We start from the raw sequence: 16,068 nt of genomic DNA on the forward strand, positions 1-16,068 counted from the left end.
AAAATATTGAAAAGCAATGTTTCAAAAAAAACAAAAAAAAAAACAAAAAACCTTTAAAGTGTTAAATAATATAAATCCATGCAACGATATCTTGTTGATTAACTGTTTAGTGCAGTGTTAATTTTGTAAAAAATAAATGAATAAATAATTCCGTCATAGTTTGAGGTTTTGTCTGTGATAATAACGAGACAATGAATAATGATAATGAAATAAAAAATACATGTGAACAAAAACTATTTTAAAAATATGCATATTTGTCAACTAATAAAAACGTGACTATAATTTTGCCACGTGGGACGAAATCCATTCAGAAGTCATGGGGTTTAAAAATTAAGGATAAAAGTAAATATTTTGTACCACTCAATTTTAATTTTGGCACAAGCAAGTATCCATAGCTGCAGCTTTAATAATAATAATAATAATAATAATAATAATAATAATAATAATAATAATAATAATAATAATAATAATAATAATAATAATAATAATTTCTTCAATTTTAATTTTGGCACAAACAAGTATTCATAGCTGCAGCTATAAAAAATTATAATAATAATAATTAATAGTAATAATTTCTTCATTTTCTGTGTGTTTTTATTAGTCACTTCCACCGAGAGTGAAGGGTTTTTAACTTTCTTCTTTTCTTGTTTTTTTTGTTTTGTTTTATCGTTGTTTTGCGACATTGAGAACTGAGCTACAAATATTAAAGGTAATTTTCGGAATTAAAAAAAATCTGCAAAGAAGACAACAAATATATCAATAGAAGAAGATATCGTAATGTCAAATTTTCAAACTGTTCATTCTTTTTTCTTCTGATCCAGCTGACTTCCGCATCCGTTCGCGGGTCAGCGCGATCTAGTCTTTTTCCCTCATGTTTGTGTTTTTCTTTCACTTGGCGGTATTTCATGTAAGTATTCGCGCAGTTTTTTAATCTGACGCTCATCCATTTGAAGTTTTCATTCTTTTCAGTTTTAATCGCAGAGGACTGGGATCGTGAGCATGTCGCTGTTGTCAACGCTGGAACAAACTATCAGGGCCTACAAAGACCAACAAGCCGAGATCGATGCTAATATTCGGCTGTTAAAAGAAATTCTGAAAAGCTTGTAAGTAACCATGCAACATATGACGGTACACCATGATCAAAAGCTGATGTCATGGTCACAACAGGCATCAGGCGCTGTGGCTTAGTTGGTTAAAGCGCCTGTCTAGTAAACAGGAGATCCTGGGTTCGAATCCCAGCAGTGCCTTTTGATAGTTATATGTACACATGACTGAATGCTTTAAATCCCATATTAAAGGTAATTTTAAGAAATGGCATTTGAATCATAAGTACTGCTATGATTCTGTAATTCATATCCTCAGGTTTCGGGTTACTCTAAAGGTCCATGTTGCTGTTATTAGTGTTGGAAGCTCTATTTTCCCATATTTATTTGAACCCATAGTGATTTTAGATCCTTTCCCACAGGGTATCACAGCCCAAGTCAGGCTTTGATGCGTCAGAAGTAAAGGATGAGGCCGGAGATGCGGCTGCAGGTAATTGTGAAATTAATGTAAGTTTTTGCATAATACTGGTCAGAGAATACAGAGCTAAGAAATGTTGAATCATTGCAAAAAAGGAAATAAATATAAAATAATGTTGTGTTTTGCTTTGTGTGGCATATAATCCTAAATCCATGGGCAACTGGTGGCCCAGGAGCCACATGCAGCCCTTGGTTTAATTTTGTGCGGCTCCAAAAATGAACACAGAAAATGGCTCCAAAAACTCACAGTTTTATAAAAAAAGGACAATAAAATGCACAAAAACACAGAAAATAACAAACAAAAAAATGGACATAAAAACACACAAAAATACAACAGCAACCTAAAAATACATATATATAAAAAATAAATTCTCATCACACAAAAAAATGACAAAAAACAGACAAAATAACAACAAGAATGAACAAAATTCACACAAAACAACAACAGAATACATAAAATGAGGGAAGAAAATTTTAAATGACAACAAAAAAGTGAAACATTTAAAAAAAAATCTACAAATGACAGGAATTTACAAGACAATAAACAGACAAAAACCCATTTTCTTTCCTGTATTAAAAATTTGATTGTTTTTTATTCTAAATTCTGACATGAATTTTGATAATGTAGCCCTCGGATTGGACAATCACATTTTTGTGGCCCTTACTGTGATTAGATTTGCTCATTGCTTACTTAGAACATGCCATCATAAATGCCTAGAGAGAAAGGGCCTAAACTACAAAGCTAGATAATTATATCCTGGATTATCTCCGTTAGCGGGCACAATTGAGGAATAATTCTTTAAAAATCTGAAGAATTAATATCCACAATTCAGACCAAAAACAACACTGTTGCTGCAGTAAAAGCAGCAAGTAATTAATGCTGGAATTGATTGAATTGAGTGTTAATGCTTAAATTAGTGAGACTAAACGGATACTGATCAGTTTCTATTTCATTTTTACCTTTTTTGCGTGGCTCTGATGCTGCATTCATACAGAACAGCGTAAATCAAAAAGTCAGGAGACGGGACTTTAGTACTCGCTAAGATCCGAGCCAGAACAAAACCTGGTCTCGACCAGGTTAGTCGTTCAGCCTAAGTTACCATGGTGATTTAGCTCCGTAAAACGTTAGCCAGCTTTGTAGGACAGCACACACTGATTAAATCCCGGAAGTTTGCGCGATATGAGGTAATCTCGCTTCATAGTATAGGCTCAAAATGGCTAACACCATTAAACTAAATCAACACTGAAATCTTGAAAGCTAGAGTTTATTAAACTTTATTAAACATTGAACAAAAACATTTCAACATTTTTTTTTAAATAGAGATGTCCAACTCACTCAAGAGGAACACACACAGCAATGATATTTGTGTGATTCCATTTTCAGATCCAGCTTCCCCTCCAGGGCAGAAGGATGATATTGACCTGCTCGACCAAGCTCTGGAAAAAGCCCTTAAGATACGCAGTGGCATTGATTCCTCTAAAAAACACACAGTTAGAAACAAATTCCCCGGATGTGAAAAAGAACAAGGCCCTGGAGCTGACTCAGCCAATGACAGAACAATGTCTGCATCAATTAAAGGGTGTCAGAAAATCACTAAATCAAGCTCAAAACCTGCATGTGTGATAAGAAAGGGGAACCATAAGGACAGATCGTCAGCCAGCTCACGACATGCTGCTAGCTTTAGGTCTGGACATTCCAAAACCACAAATAACAGAAACATAATCCAAGAGCATCTTGCCTCATCAGCTGGGCTAGTGCATCATCAGGCTGCCTCAGCGTCTGCTTCTGCTAATGACATCTCCACTCGGCTGTCTAAAAACAAGAACACTCGGAACAACATGCTGTGTGATGACAACCTGGAGAAATCAGCGTCTGTCTCCACGACGTCTCCCAATAGCGTTACTACTGTTTCACATACTGAAAAATCTGGAGAAAGCGGTGTGTTTCAGCAGGATGGGTACGCTCTTCACAGAGTATCAGTCAATCCTTATATATTTCCTATCTGTTTACATCATTTTTTCTCCTTTCTTTATTTCTTTGCATCATGCAGGGTTCCTCCTGGAGAGGCGATAAGATGGAAATCGTTAAAGAGAAGACAAAACAGGTCACTGAAAAATAGTATTTATTTATTTTTTACCAGAATTTACAAATTATGTTTGGGTTGTTTTTTCTCACATTTGAAAACTCTATATTTTGTGCAGATTGTGGGACAAAGTCGTTGCTGTAAATCAGAAACATGTGGCTGGGAGGAGTCGCTTCATGGAGAGAATGAGAACTACAGTATCCTTCGTTGTTTCGCTGCTTGTGTAGCAGGACAGAATCATATCACTGTCGTTTTAAATGAATTAGTGTAATTGCACTTTTATTCATTGAGATTGTCTTCATACAGTGTTTTGACCTTGACAGTTTTGGCCACAAGTTCCCTAAGGACTGGCCGTGTGGAAGTCCAGATCAAACCAGAGTTCTATTAAACAGGCTGACTCATAGAGGGCGTGACCTCTTGCAGCTCCGCCCAGTAAATGATGTACTACCGACCTCCAAAACCCACAGGGAACTGGGTAAGTCTGGTCAAAAACTACACTGGTAAGCTGGGAATGATGAAATCAAAAAGAGTTGTGGTTGAAAATCGGCACCACAAAGTTTGAGGAAGATGTAGGGATCCCTCTCCAGGTCAGGGGGTGGTACTGCTTGAAGTTAAGCAGTGGTTCCCAACTTTGACGCCATTTTGATATCAAGAATTTCTGGTGAACCCTAAAGACATATTTGATCGAGTTTGTTATACTGTATTACAAACACAGAGTTACCAGTATTAGTAACAAGTTGTGCCAGCTCAGATATTTTTATACTGCATTTTATTATTATTAACTAGATGTACATTTGACAAAGTGAAAGTATAGAATACAGTTGTTTAAGATAGTGTGTTGTTTTAATTTGTAAAAGAAGAAGAATTTAAAAATGTCAAAAGCAAATTTTTAATCAATAATTAAAAAAAAAAAAAAAAAAAAAAGATCAATTACTAGACATTTCAGGGGACCCCATTTAAACTCAAGGCAACTTCACATGGGGTCCCGACTCCAAGGTTGAAAAACACTGGGTTAAAGTATTGTGAAAAATCACGATATTATGTTCACGAGTAAGAATATGATGGATTATGCAGAATGGCATTCGTAGTAACGTGTTTGCTCAGTCCATACATTGTGGTGAAGAAGGAAATTAGCCAGAAGATGAAGTATAAGCATATGATAAAGCTACGGCTGGCCTAAAAAAAATCAGATTTTTTTTTTAAAGAAAAAATTGAGATTCAATTTTCAGTTGTTTTTTCTAATGACTGCAGACATCAGATTTATATTGTCAAAAGTGCAACTTTATTGCTGTGATTGTCCTAAAGAGTTAAAAAGCATAAAACAATCCAAAAATAAAAAGTAAATGAGGCTCTGTCATTCAACAATTTCAAGCTTTAACCCAGGTTTAAGCAAAAGTGCAACAGCAACTTCACAGTAGCTTAAATTTTCTGATTAATAAATCAGATAACTACATATTTTATAACATAACATAACATTACAAAAAAAAAAATAATGAACTCTTCCCATAGTATCTCAGCATAGTGCGAATAAAAAATGAAACATGTCTGTGGCACACATATAGCCTACTCAAAGGGTAAACACAAAGAGGGGGCTGGCTCACACGGTAACCCACAAGGACGGAATGCGAAAAAGTCCGAAAAAACTGGTGGGAAAAAAACCCCCCAAAAAGTTAAAGAAATGTTTTTTTTTTTTTTTTTTTTATTAAACTTGAATTTTCAAAATAAAAATAGTTTTTATCTACAAATTCAATAAATCAATTAAATAAATTTTTTACCCAACTTTAGATGAAGCTCATTCAAGTGTTCCATTAGAGATATTGCATTAGAGAAGGCTTGTATCTTGGATAAAGCAAGCGCAGCATCCATTACATGATTAACGTTCTAAGACTAGTGATAAACATTTAGTTGTTAATTGAGTTTAGCCTTTATTTTCACCAGTTATATTCATGACCTCCGCCAACAAAGTCATATTTTCACTGTTTCACTTTTAGCAGGATTATGTCAAAAGTACAGATTTTGACCAAAGGTAGACCTTATGCCATGGAAGATTTCATTACATTTTGGAGGGGATTCAGATCAATATACCTCTAGATTAGTTAAAAAAATAAATATATATATATATATATCATCATTGGCAACGATAAAGATTTTCCTATCCCGGTTTGTAATTGACCGAACTTTATGTAATTTCAGGTTGGTTCCTCAATTACCACACTGAGTTTCATCCAGATCTGATCTGGACTGAGTATATCATCGTGATTTTTCAAAAACGAAAAAGGGGTTCCCGTATATTTGGACCTACTGTATCATTATTAACTCGTATAGGAATTTCTTCCAAGCCTTTAAAGCAGTCATGCGGCCCTCGGTCTAATTTTTTGCGGCCCCAAAATTGTAATTCATGAGTTTGGAGGTTGCATGAAGCCCAACATAACACAAAACTCCAAAAACACAAAAAATGACAGCAAAATGCACAAAATGATAACAAAGACACACTAAAAAACCACTTAAACATAAAATGACTACAAAAACAAAAACATAAACAAAAGGACATTCAAAGTGCCCAAAATGACAGAAAAATACACTAAATGACAACAATAACACACAAAATGACTCAAAAAACACACAAAAAGGCAACAAAAATGTCCCATATTGACAAGAAAATAGACAAAATAAATTGAAAAACACCAACAAAACCCACACAAATGGGCTACAAAGACAAAACCCTTTGTTCTTTCCTGTATTAATGCTCAGATTGGTCTTAATTCTAAATGGAAGGATCACTTCCACATAACTGTTAATATCTGATAGAGGAGATTTGGCGCTTGGCAGAGGTGAGTGCTCTTGTTGATTGATTTTAGTGTTTTTTTTTTTTTTTCACCATTTATATTCATTTGTGTTCATTCTTAACTATCAAAACCTCTTTCCTGCAAACTCGTCGCAGAAGAGCTTCAAAATTAATGACAGGTTCTTTTCAGCAACTCACAAACATCACCTAATCTAATGGTGCCCATGATCTGATCACTGAATGCACAGTTTAATTACACTGAATCTGAATAAGTGATGGGCAATTCAAGGTTAGAAGTCCCATTTATCTGTTTGTCTTTGTTCTTCTTCAGCATACCTTATTACAGGGACTAGATCATTGTCAGTTATTCTGTAGTGCTGCATGAGGATCTCACCGTTATGAAGGGTTGCATGGAAGCACGGTGGCTTCTAAAATATGCAGGAATGTGGCCCTGGAGGAAAGTTATTCTCACCCCAGATCTAAATTTAATTCCATTAATATTAAAATGAATGACTTTAGGTATTTCTATGCTTCTGCACAGTTAGTGACGAAGGAAAGACTGAGTTGAGTTTGACGAAGGAAGAGTTGGAGCACACCGTGGAAGAGTTTCGTAACCAGGCTGATCAAGTGATACAAGGTAGGAATTTATTGATTTTTTTTTTTTATAATCAAAATACATTTTGAAAAGCTGTTTGGTCCGTCACTACATACTTTAATATTCATGGAAATAAAATATAGAAAAGGTCATATATTTTTTCAAATAATTCACATGATCTAAACCATTGGTTACCAACACGGTGTCCGTGGGCCCCAGGTAGCGCTCATAGACCATGTGAGCGGCCCTCAGGAGCTCTAGTCACTAATGAGAGATGTAGTTGTTACTTAGTAAAGTTAAATGTTGTTGATAAAGTTTTAGTATTAACTAACCATCATTTAATGGTCATTTTCACAGAAACATTGCGACAAATGTTTTTAAGTGTTGGAGATCTATGTATGGTCAGTGTTATGTTATATATATATAGTACGATATGCTGTATATAAGATATTTAAACAAAAAATCAAGGGGATTTTTCAAAAAAATTAGGAGAAATAAAGTGTTTCATGTCAAAACCTCAACATTTCCTACCTTTTTAAGTTACTGCTAGCCTTCCTTATTATCTTACCCTTTAATTAAAGTGAAACATGAACATTTAGTATTTAAGAAGTACTTTTCTTACTGGTAGCCCTTCTGACTATTCACTACCTATGAAGTAGCCCACAGTTTAAGAAAAGTTGATGACCCCTCATCTAAACTGTAGTTATGTGATTGTACTACAAAGTAGATTTATTATATATATATATATCTATATATATTATAAACATTCCTTGGAAACAATATATTTGTAAATCACAACATACCTTTTGAAACCCATGACTGCTTTGTCAGAATATCCATGTAGAAGTATCAGGGTATCACTCAGGTGCTGGTGACAGAAAATACCCTGGTACAGTTTCCATGAGCTTCAGTGATACAGTTGTAATTAAGCTTAAAGCCCAGTCATTTTTTCCAATCACGCCACTCAGACGACCCTGTCACCTTCATGGATTAGGGTGTGTTTATCATTACCAGATTAAAGCTCATGTGCAGATCACGCGTGCTGCTTAAGCCAGAGAAGTTTCCAGTGTCTACGCCCACGCACATCAACCAGTCTGTGTGTATTCACACCAACATTACCTCTCAGAAAATGATTTGGCTTGTATTTTCAGTAACTGATCACACAGAGAGTGTAAACATCATTGTATTTTAATGTTTTTTGGGGGGGGGATATTATTTGTGAAAAATGCACTGTGCTAATGAGCTAATACAGTCTCTCCATCTTGGCTTACGGAAAATGAAAATAGAGCTGGCACAAAACCTCAGTGCCAGATTAGTACTTTCCTTGGCCTTCACAGATCCCCCTCCCTGTGATGGAGGGTTTTTAAAGCTGTCTCTCCTGACGTAGCTTAGCAAGGGTCTCGCTATTTAAAGCTGAGGCAACAGAGCAGAAAAAAGTTTTAGGGTACGGTTGCTCGCGCTCTAAAAATAACTATATTTTCCGTCAGAATGGAAAGCATGGAATCGATGGAGTCCGGAGGGAGGCTGTCTTTGTGCCACTGAAGCAAGCTGTGTGTGGGCAGATGGGATGACTGCACCCCTGCCCCTCTCTGTAACCTACACAACCGAGGCAGAGCTCCAAGAGCTGGAGAGGCTGCGGATGACGGTTGCACTTCTGCAACAGGAGAATTCCCTCCAACAGGTAGGGGGGGCGCCGCATCAGCAATAATTACATGGCTGATGATTAGCAACACAGCTGTGCTAATGTACTAATGAATCGTGTTTAACCTCTTTGTGTGGCAGGCTTTATCGGAGGCTCTCGCTCCCCAGCTTCTGTCCGCAGTGCCGGAGTCTGGATTTCCAAACCCAAGTGTGCTGAGAGATCTGTACTCGCTGCTTGGGGAAGGAGGGGAGCGCTTCCCAGCCATCGTCCTGGACTCTGAGCATGACTGACTGCAGGTGTTAATGAAAGGGCTGATTGTAGATTTAAGTAACCTTCTACATTTTCAGCATGTATAGGGAATGGAACAACATTTCTTTTCAAAATACTTCAGAACTTCCATGTATGAATGACATCACAGATATTTATTACATCAGAATGTAATAAAATAATTGTGACAACACTATTTTATTGTTCTTTCTAATAATTCTCATGGTGTAAAATAAACATGTTTCTAGTTTTTACTGCACAATTTCTTGAATTTAAAGCCCATTAGCCTTGCCAGCAGGGGGCACTACATTCTCAAAAGAAGTGACCTCAGAGTAGGTGTCTCCTAGCACCGTGTTCAGGTATTATTAGATCTAGGGGTGGATGTTATTCTGAGGTGTAAACTAAGGGGGAAAAAACAACTACTTTTTTTTTTTGTAATTTTATGAATGTATGTGAGCCACTGTGTCCCCAGCTGGACTTGAAAAAGCTGGAGTTTTTCAATGTATTGTATTTCCAATAAAAACAATACTATCTGATATATCTTGACTTCATAAATTCGTTGAAACCATGATTTCAACATCAAGTCCTCATTCAGTCTTTGAAGACCTCTCAGCCCCCCACTCTAATAATGCCCCATATTGTTTTTCCATAAAACACTTTGAATCCTACATTGAACTGAAATTGGAAAAACCTACAAAGCTTGTGCCCACAGATTTGTGCCCACAGATGACGTGTCAATGGCAGGGGCTGTGCCAGACTGGGCGACAGGTGGTGGTGGGTTCACACAGCAGGACGTGGGTGTTTTAGCTCTGGTGCACCAACCTTCATACATGCACGCACACTCACAGATGATGCTTCTGGGGGGTTTAATTCCCCACATGCTTCTATCTTCAAATAGCAAAGTAACAGAATGATGTAAAAATATTGTCAGTATGATTTTTTTAATGTCCCCCCAACACACACACACACACACAAACACTTCATGCTTTCCATCTCTACATTTCCAAAACCTGAAGTGTTTTCCTTTTGCAGATTGCAGTCTCATGTCATCTTTACAAGATGGTAGCAATGTGCTGCAGACTTCTGGTCCACCCATGCAGTCTTGGAACAGAATGTGTGCGTGAAGAAGTGCATGACACGAGGAAGCAGGGGTAGCATCCGTGCATCATGATAACACTACACACGAGTCCCATAGTGTGAGTGGCACCCACGCAATGTAGTTTTCCCGTGACCTGCATGCTGTCCAACTTTGGCTGTCACCACCTCAAATTAGGGTGTAAAAAAAAATGGATTCGGCGATACATTACGATATTTCACCATGCGATTATCGCATGGATCATATATCATGTTTTTTAACGAAAATAACAATTTATTTGCGCTAACAAATGCATAGCACATAAATGCCCGGTCACGAGGTGTCAGTGAACCACATCAAACCTTGTTAAGCTACCTCACTTATGAAATAGAAAGTGTCTATTCGTACGGTTGTCGTACGGACAACCTCCGATGCTATTGATGCAGTTACCGAAGTACAACATAGCGTCTTAGGGTTAAGGTTAAGATTTGGTTTAGTGTGAGGGTTAGGTTATAACCCAATATCACAACATATTTTAGAGTTAGGGTTAGGTTTAGGGTAAGGTTTAGTCTTAGTCACGCGACCTAAACTGGCCAAATAGGGGTGCTGCGTACGGATAGAATGTCGGTATATTGATACGGCAACCGTATGGATAACCACTGCCTATGAAATATACTGGGCACTTTGATAGATGTATGTGGTTACCTTTTTGTAAAGAATTTAAGAACCGAACAGAATCAGAATCTGTTGTAAAAGCAGAAGTTCAACTTTTTTGAGAAATGTAATTTGTCAGTTTGATAAACATGACACTTGTTTTTGATATTGGTACTTGAGTTACAGTTAGTTACCATTTACTTGTTCTCGCAAGTTTAAAACATCAAATAAATTTCATACCCTTTTGTACTTGTAAAGGTGAAATATGTAATTACTGATATCGTGATATATTGCAATGTATATTGTATATGTCGTATAGTGAAGTGCAAATTGTGAATTGTTTCGTTAGATTGATGGCAATGCACAGCTCAGATCCTTCACTTTCACCAATGTGGCCGTGCCCCTACCAGGTTATCTTGGTCTCACGCCCTTATGGTTTACACTGTTTTCTCATACTCTTTTTGTCATTTAATGAAAGATCCCATTTTACTTTGCAAAGATGAATAGGGAATACAAGAACTGCTCTTGTAGAATACAAATTACTGCTACATTTCACTTATTTACCCATCCAAAATAGTGCCAAAGTACAAATCCACAGAAACCAAACATTGCTACCAAGAATCCACTTCACTCCTTTTAATGCCCATTAGCCTTTAACATCTTGTTACCCATGGAAGCCTAACAAACACGCCTCTCTTTCCCTCATTCTGCTGTTCGGCCGATCGAGTTAGTCTTGTTGATTATCTTAAATGCAATTTCAGTAAACACACCTCTGACATTTGTATTAGAATTGATGGTTTTTTTTTTCTTCTTTTTTTTCAATAATCGATCAATGAATAATTCCCATTAAGTAGTAAAGAGCATGGCTTTCTCTTGACAACTATGAAAATAAACCTATGAGCTTAAGGTTTGTTTCAATTAGTAAAACTGAATAAAGGTTTATTTATATTTATAAGATATATTTTAGAACACTTGTGGCTAAATATAATAATACTCGGATTTGTACACGCATGCAGTGTTCCCCTCCAAATTTATCTTGTCTGATGTGTGGAAGTTAGGTTGGAAAGACTGGAAGGACAAAGCATCGATTGATTTCTTGATATTAGAAAATATTGAATATGTAAAACATTAACTAACTAACTAATCAGGTAGCCTTTCATTCAACAAGAACTGGCTAGCAGTATGTGTAGCCTATGTGGGGGTGGGTAACTGTTTTTTTTTTCTGTGTGCGCCATGTGTGGTCACAACATATTTGTAGTGATTGTGGAGGCTCTGGATTTTCATGTCCTCCTACAAATCAGTGTTTTCCGGTGATGGGATGAACGAAGGGAAGAATGCGTGGGAGGCAGCATCATTTTTATTTCTTTTTTGCTCTGCTTTGACATTCACATAGTACGATTTGAGGAACAGGAGAAGTGTTGGAGAACTGTTGCTACAGTTGCTATATGAAAGTCATATGTCAGTCTTATGTGTACTGAAGACGTTGCTTTTGATCTAAAATGATTGTTGAAGATGAAAGATCTTCCGCTTCCCTTCGATTTTCAGTGATCAATGAGCTCATGTTTTCCCAAAGGGGGGGTTTTATCCTGCAGAAAAAGAAACAGAGACTATACAATTTAGAGGCAGTGATGTGGGCATGAAGAAAAAAGGAGGCACCCGAATCTTCTCCCCTCCCCCTTTCTCTCTGCTCTACTGTCTGATGTCACTGAAAAAGGTCCAATGCTAGTGCTCGGACATAGCAGTTTTTCTCCTTTGCTCCTCCCCATCTGTTGGTGCTTTATATATCCACGTCACTGTGCTCTGCAGAGTGTACAATGTGCTGCCAGAGAACCAACAGGCAGTGCAGAGAGAAACAGGATCAGAAGGGAAAAGTGTAAGTGGATTTCAGCGCTGACTCACAAACCTTTATCTGACGCACTGAATTTGTTCCTCCTCTGGTCATTTTTTCCCATCTCACACAGATCGTACTTCATGGTTTTCTTTTTCTTTCTATTTACCCATTGTTGTTTCTTCAGGCCAGAGCTGACCACAACGAACATCCCAGAAGTCACTGTTACTGATCTGGTCAACCTCCATCAGCCTACATAGTCAGGATGGGCTGCACCACTGGCCAGCTGTCATGTCAACCGCAAACCAACACTGGGCAGGAGTGTCAGTCACTGGAGGCTGGAGGAGCCAAAGTTCCAGAGGTACTATCCTCTCTGGAGCGCCTGTCCCAGGCCACCGGTGGGATGGAGAAGTCCTGGTACCGCTGCATCTTTCCCTTCGGAATCATCTCCCTGGTCATTGGTGCAGCGGGCACAGGGGTAACCTATGCCTATAATGACCTGCCACAGACTAAAGTTGTGTCACTAGTGCTTCTTGTCCTGGGGGTTTTGCTGTTGCTGATGACGGTTTCTTGTTGGACCGTTCACAAGAAGAAGAGAAGAAAAAAGAAAGAGGGAGGTTCACTCACCTCTGAGCAGTGTCCATTATAAGCCTCACAGGAGGGGAGCTTTTAGACACTGGAAGACAAAGACCTGACATGAACTGGTAGCAGAGATTATAGGTGGAAAGCCTCCACTTCACCCTGCTAATGTCTATCAGTACGTCTCGGCTTTATTTAGTGATAATTCGAGACTCGGGATCATAGGATGTAAAACGATGGATTGGGTTGTTCTAGTAGACGGGGCACTGAGTATCTGATTAGTCTGATTGGGGTCTGGACCAGACTTTTAGGCTTAGTAAGAAGGCAGTAAGAAAACTTCACATGTCATCATCAGACATTGGGTGTCCAGTGTCAAAACAACCTCTAAGGAGACACACGTACACACAAATATGCAATGCCAACTGCATTCATATGCACACTCATTAATAGACTGTGGCAGTCCTGTCTGACACATGCAGAAGCAGTCACAGTGGAAGTTCCGACTGACACCCAACACGCTATGCAGAGCTGCTGTTGGAGTCAATGCTGGCGTCACAAGGCACGTCAGTCACAACATTCTTCTTTCCAGGACAGGTGACTCTCCAAGAGGCCAAAACTGGGCCAATGATGGCAACCTGATACCCAGCTGAAAGAGCAGCGGACTCGCGTCAGGGGCCAACGTCATTCACTCGTCCTGTGACACTGCAGCAATGTGTTATGTTGTTTTTTTTAAACGTAATGGGCAAGTGGAACTTGAGTCTACTTGGATCTTACTTGCTTTTATGTGGACGATCATCAGGAGGGATAAATAATGAAGGAGAAAACGGTTAGGTGAAATGTGAGACTTGTGGACTTAAGGAACAAAAGATTTGCACATATGACCAGACAAGGATCCCACTCTGGAAGGCCTTATGTAGCTTTAGCTTCCCAACACAGAAGAATTGGGCATTGAGACTCTGACTTAGTGAATGACTGACTGTCATGTATTTACATCCAGCCTACTGTATACGTGGGACACTCAAAGTCCACCGAGGCCAGTCCAGCATTACTGAAGGACACAGACTGAGGGGACATGCCTCTACAGGGAAACTTTGCCTAATCCCACCCCTGCGGCCCCTCCCGTTAGTTGGCTTGAACAAGCACTCATGAAAAAAAAAAAAAAAAAAAAGAAGCTCTGTCACATTCCCATTTCAATCGGAACTTCTGAGAATTTGCCCCCGTGTGATTTCTTTCCTTGCGTATCTAGTAAGGTCTCTATCGTCTCTCACTTATGATTTGTTCAAACAATATTTTGTTTCAGAACTATAGAGGCCCCTTTGCAGCCTTTCGGCACATAAACTTACTCCTGCTTATCACCAAGACTCTGACACCACTATAGCCTTTGTGCCAAAGGAACTGAATTTTTGTTTTGAGGGATGAAAGGAGAGTAAACTGTTATAGAGAAAAATATTTAAATGTAGCTGAATTTAACGTCACATTACAGTGCTTTTTGTTTGTCTGGGTCATCCAAAATTGATACGTTATGTTATCTCAGTCTTTAGAAACTTAAATCAGCAGTAGATTCAATCACAGGTTAGCTTCCTGAGAGTCTTCTATAATTGACTATCAATGATCTTGACAAAGTAATCAGGAAAGTGCTCCTCTGATTGGCTGACTACCTTTCTTTCCCTCACAGACACATCATATTAATCATTCTTATTCTCATGTATCCCACCTGTGTTTGCCTTTTGAGGATATCCATGTTGTCTGCAGGCCCTGCTTAGTTTGATTGATGTAGAAGACAAAGATACAATGGAGGATGAAAAGCAGAATTAGTCATTTCTGTCAATCACATGTAGGAATGAAGCGCTACTTTTAGTATTAAATGGGTGTCAGTCATCCTTTACAATCCCAGTGAATACAATGCATTACTACAAACAGCAACTAAGCTATGTTATGATGCCATAACAGTAAAGAAGAGTTGATGTTATATTTATTACAAATGTATTGCCTTGATTCACAGCTAATGCTGGAATACTCTACAAGAGGAAGTGGCTGTTGTGTATGATCAAACTGTACTTACAGTGATGAAGAGGTTGAAGCTGTCCTGTTTTATAAATAACTAAGCTTATTTTATTTGTGTCACACAAGAAGATGACCCCTTAATCAGGACAAATTGGCCCCAGGCAAATTTTGACATAAAAGGACTAGAAAAAGATAAAAGATTGCCTATTAGTATGTAGTGTACTGTAAGGTAGACTGAAGAGCTGTGCTGTGTGTGCCATTGATAGGATAAAAAAAAAGACTTCTAACACATGAAATACAAATGTGACAAACCATTTTTATTTTATTTTTTGCGAGTAAACAGCACATGCATGAAGAACCAGACAAGTGTATAACAGTACAATTTCTACATGTACTATAGCACACACTGACTACATGAATAGTTGGGGTTTTTTCTTGCTCATTCTAAACTATATTGTGCCAGTATGTTGTTGCTGGAAAATTAATGGAACGTGAATAGAAAGTACCTTTTTTTTTAAGGCGTAAAGTGATTTCCCTCTAGTAACCTTCTGATGAACGAAAGGGAAAATCTACCTCTCTTTGCTGCAGGGAAATGTGTCCCTCTCACTGAAGACAATTAAACTGTCTCACTATGCTGTTTGCCACTCAAGTGAGTGACAAGAACATGTTTTTGTGCCCTCTGATATTTGGTGCTGTATATATCGTTACCTTTTTTTTGTACTGTATATTTCTACTCTGTATGTAAAATGTTACGGTTTATAATTGTATTGTTTTAATAAACGTAATGATGATGTCGGTTTTTGGTTGTGGTTTCCTGAATCATTCCAGTCAATGATCTTTTTTTTTTTTTTTTTTTAAATACATCCTTAATTAACTATACCTGGATCTAAATAACATTGATTTTCCATTGGTATTTTCCAATTTTGTTTGCATTCATTAAGTTTGACACAATATCTGAAAGGGCAGCAGATACAAGCAGAAGACAATGAGGGTAGTTGAAGCGTCAGGATTTGTATACAAGCTAGCCAGTTTGAA

The 16,068-nt window shown here is 37.9% G+C and overlaps 1 protein-coding gene, 1 long non-coding RNA gene and 1 other non-coding gene across 6 annotated transcripts; all 3 read left to right on the forward strand.

Moving 5' to 3' along the window:
• Positions 1 to 818: 818 nt before the first annotated feature.
• On the forward strand, positions 819 to 10,843 carry tedc2 (tubulin epsilon and delta complex 2). Of its 4 annotated transcripts, none has more exons than XM_028456248.1 (10): positions 819 to 907; positions 970 to 1,103; positions 1,466 to 1,533; positions 2,905 to 3,478; positions 3,572 to 3,625; positions 3,723 to 3,801; positions 3,941 to 4,079; positions 6,931 to 7,026; positions 8,472 to 8,665; positions 8,767 to 10,843. In XM_028456248.1, exons 2-10 carry the CDS (start codon positions 1,000 to 1,002, stop codon positions 8,914 to 8,916), a joined length of 1,458 nt encoding a protein of 485 aa, XP_028312049.1. In that variant the 5' UTR covers positions 819 to 907; positions 970 to 999; the 3' UTR covers positions 8,917 to 10,843. The 4 variants fall into 4 exon arrangements, with proteins under 4 accessions (XP_028312049.1, XP_028312048.1, XP_028312047.1 ...); XM_028456247.1 differs by having other exon boundaries at positions 821 to 907; positions 954 to 1,103; XM_028456246.1 differs by having other exon boundaries at positions 850 to 907; positions 982 to 1,103.
• trnat-agu (transfer RNA threonine (anticodon AGU)) lies at positions 1,174 to 1,247 on the forward strand. The gene has a single exon. It is a non-coding gene; the product is annotated as a tRNA-Thr (tRNA).
• Positions 10,844 to 11,894: 1,051 nt separating the features above from the next.
• LOC114468994 (uncharacterized) lies at positions 11,895 to 14,233 on the forward strand. The gene is made up of 2 exons (XR_003674691.1): positions 11,895 to 12,495; positions 12,638 to 14,233. It is a non-coding gene; the product is annotated as an uncharacterized LOC114468994 (long non-coding RNA).
• The last annotated feature ends 1,835 nt before the right edge of the window (positions 14,234 to 16,068 follow it).

The sequence above is a fragment of the Gouania willdenowi genome, chromosome 8 (genome assembly GCF_900634775.1).
Source record: "Gouania willdenowi chromosome 8, fGouWil2.1, whole genome shotgun sequence".
NCBI classification, from domain to species: Eukaryota; Metazoa; Chordata; class Actinopteri; order Blenniiformes; family Gobiesocidae; genus Gouania; species Gouania willdenowi.

Bases quoted from the DNA above. Each gene is read 5' to 3' on its own strand.
- tedc2 (XM_028456246.1), top strand. From the start codon at position 872: ATGTTTGTGTTTTTCTTTCACTTGGCGGTATTTCAT. The intron at 1,104-1,465 runs GTAAGTAACCAT...CCTTTCCCACAG, and splicing joins AAAGAAATTCTGAAAAGCTT to GGTATCACAGCCCAAGTCAG. The intron at 3,626-3,722 runs GTCACTGAAAAA...TATTTTGTGCAG, and splicing joins TTAAAGAGAAGACAAAACAG to ATTGTGGGACAAAGTCGTTG.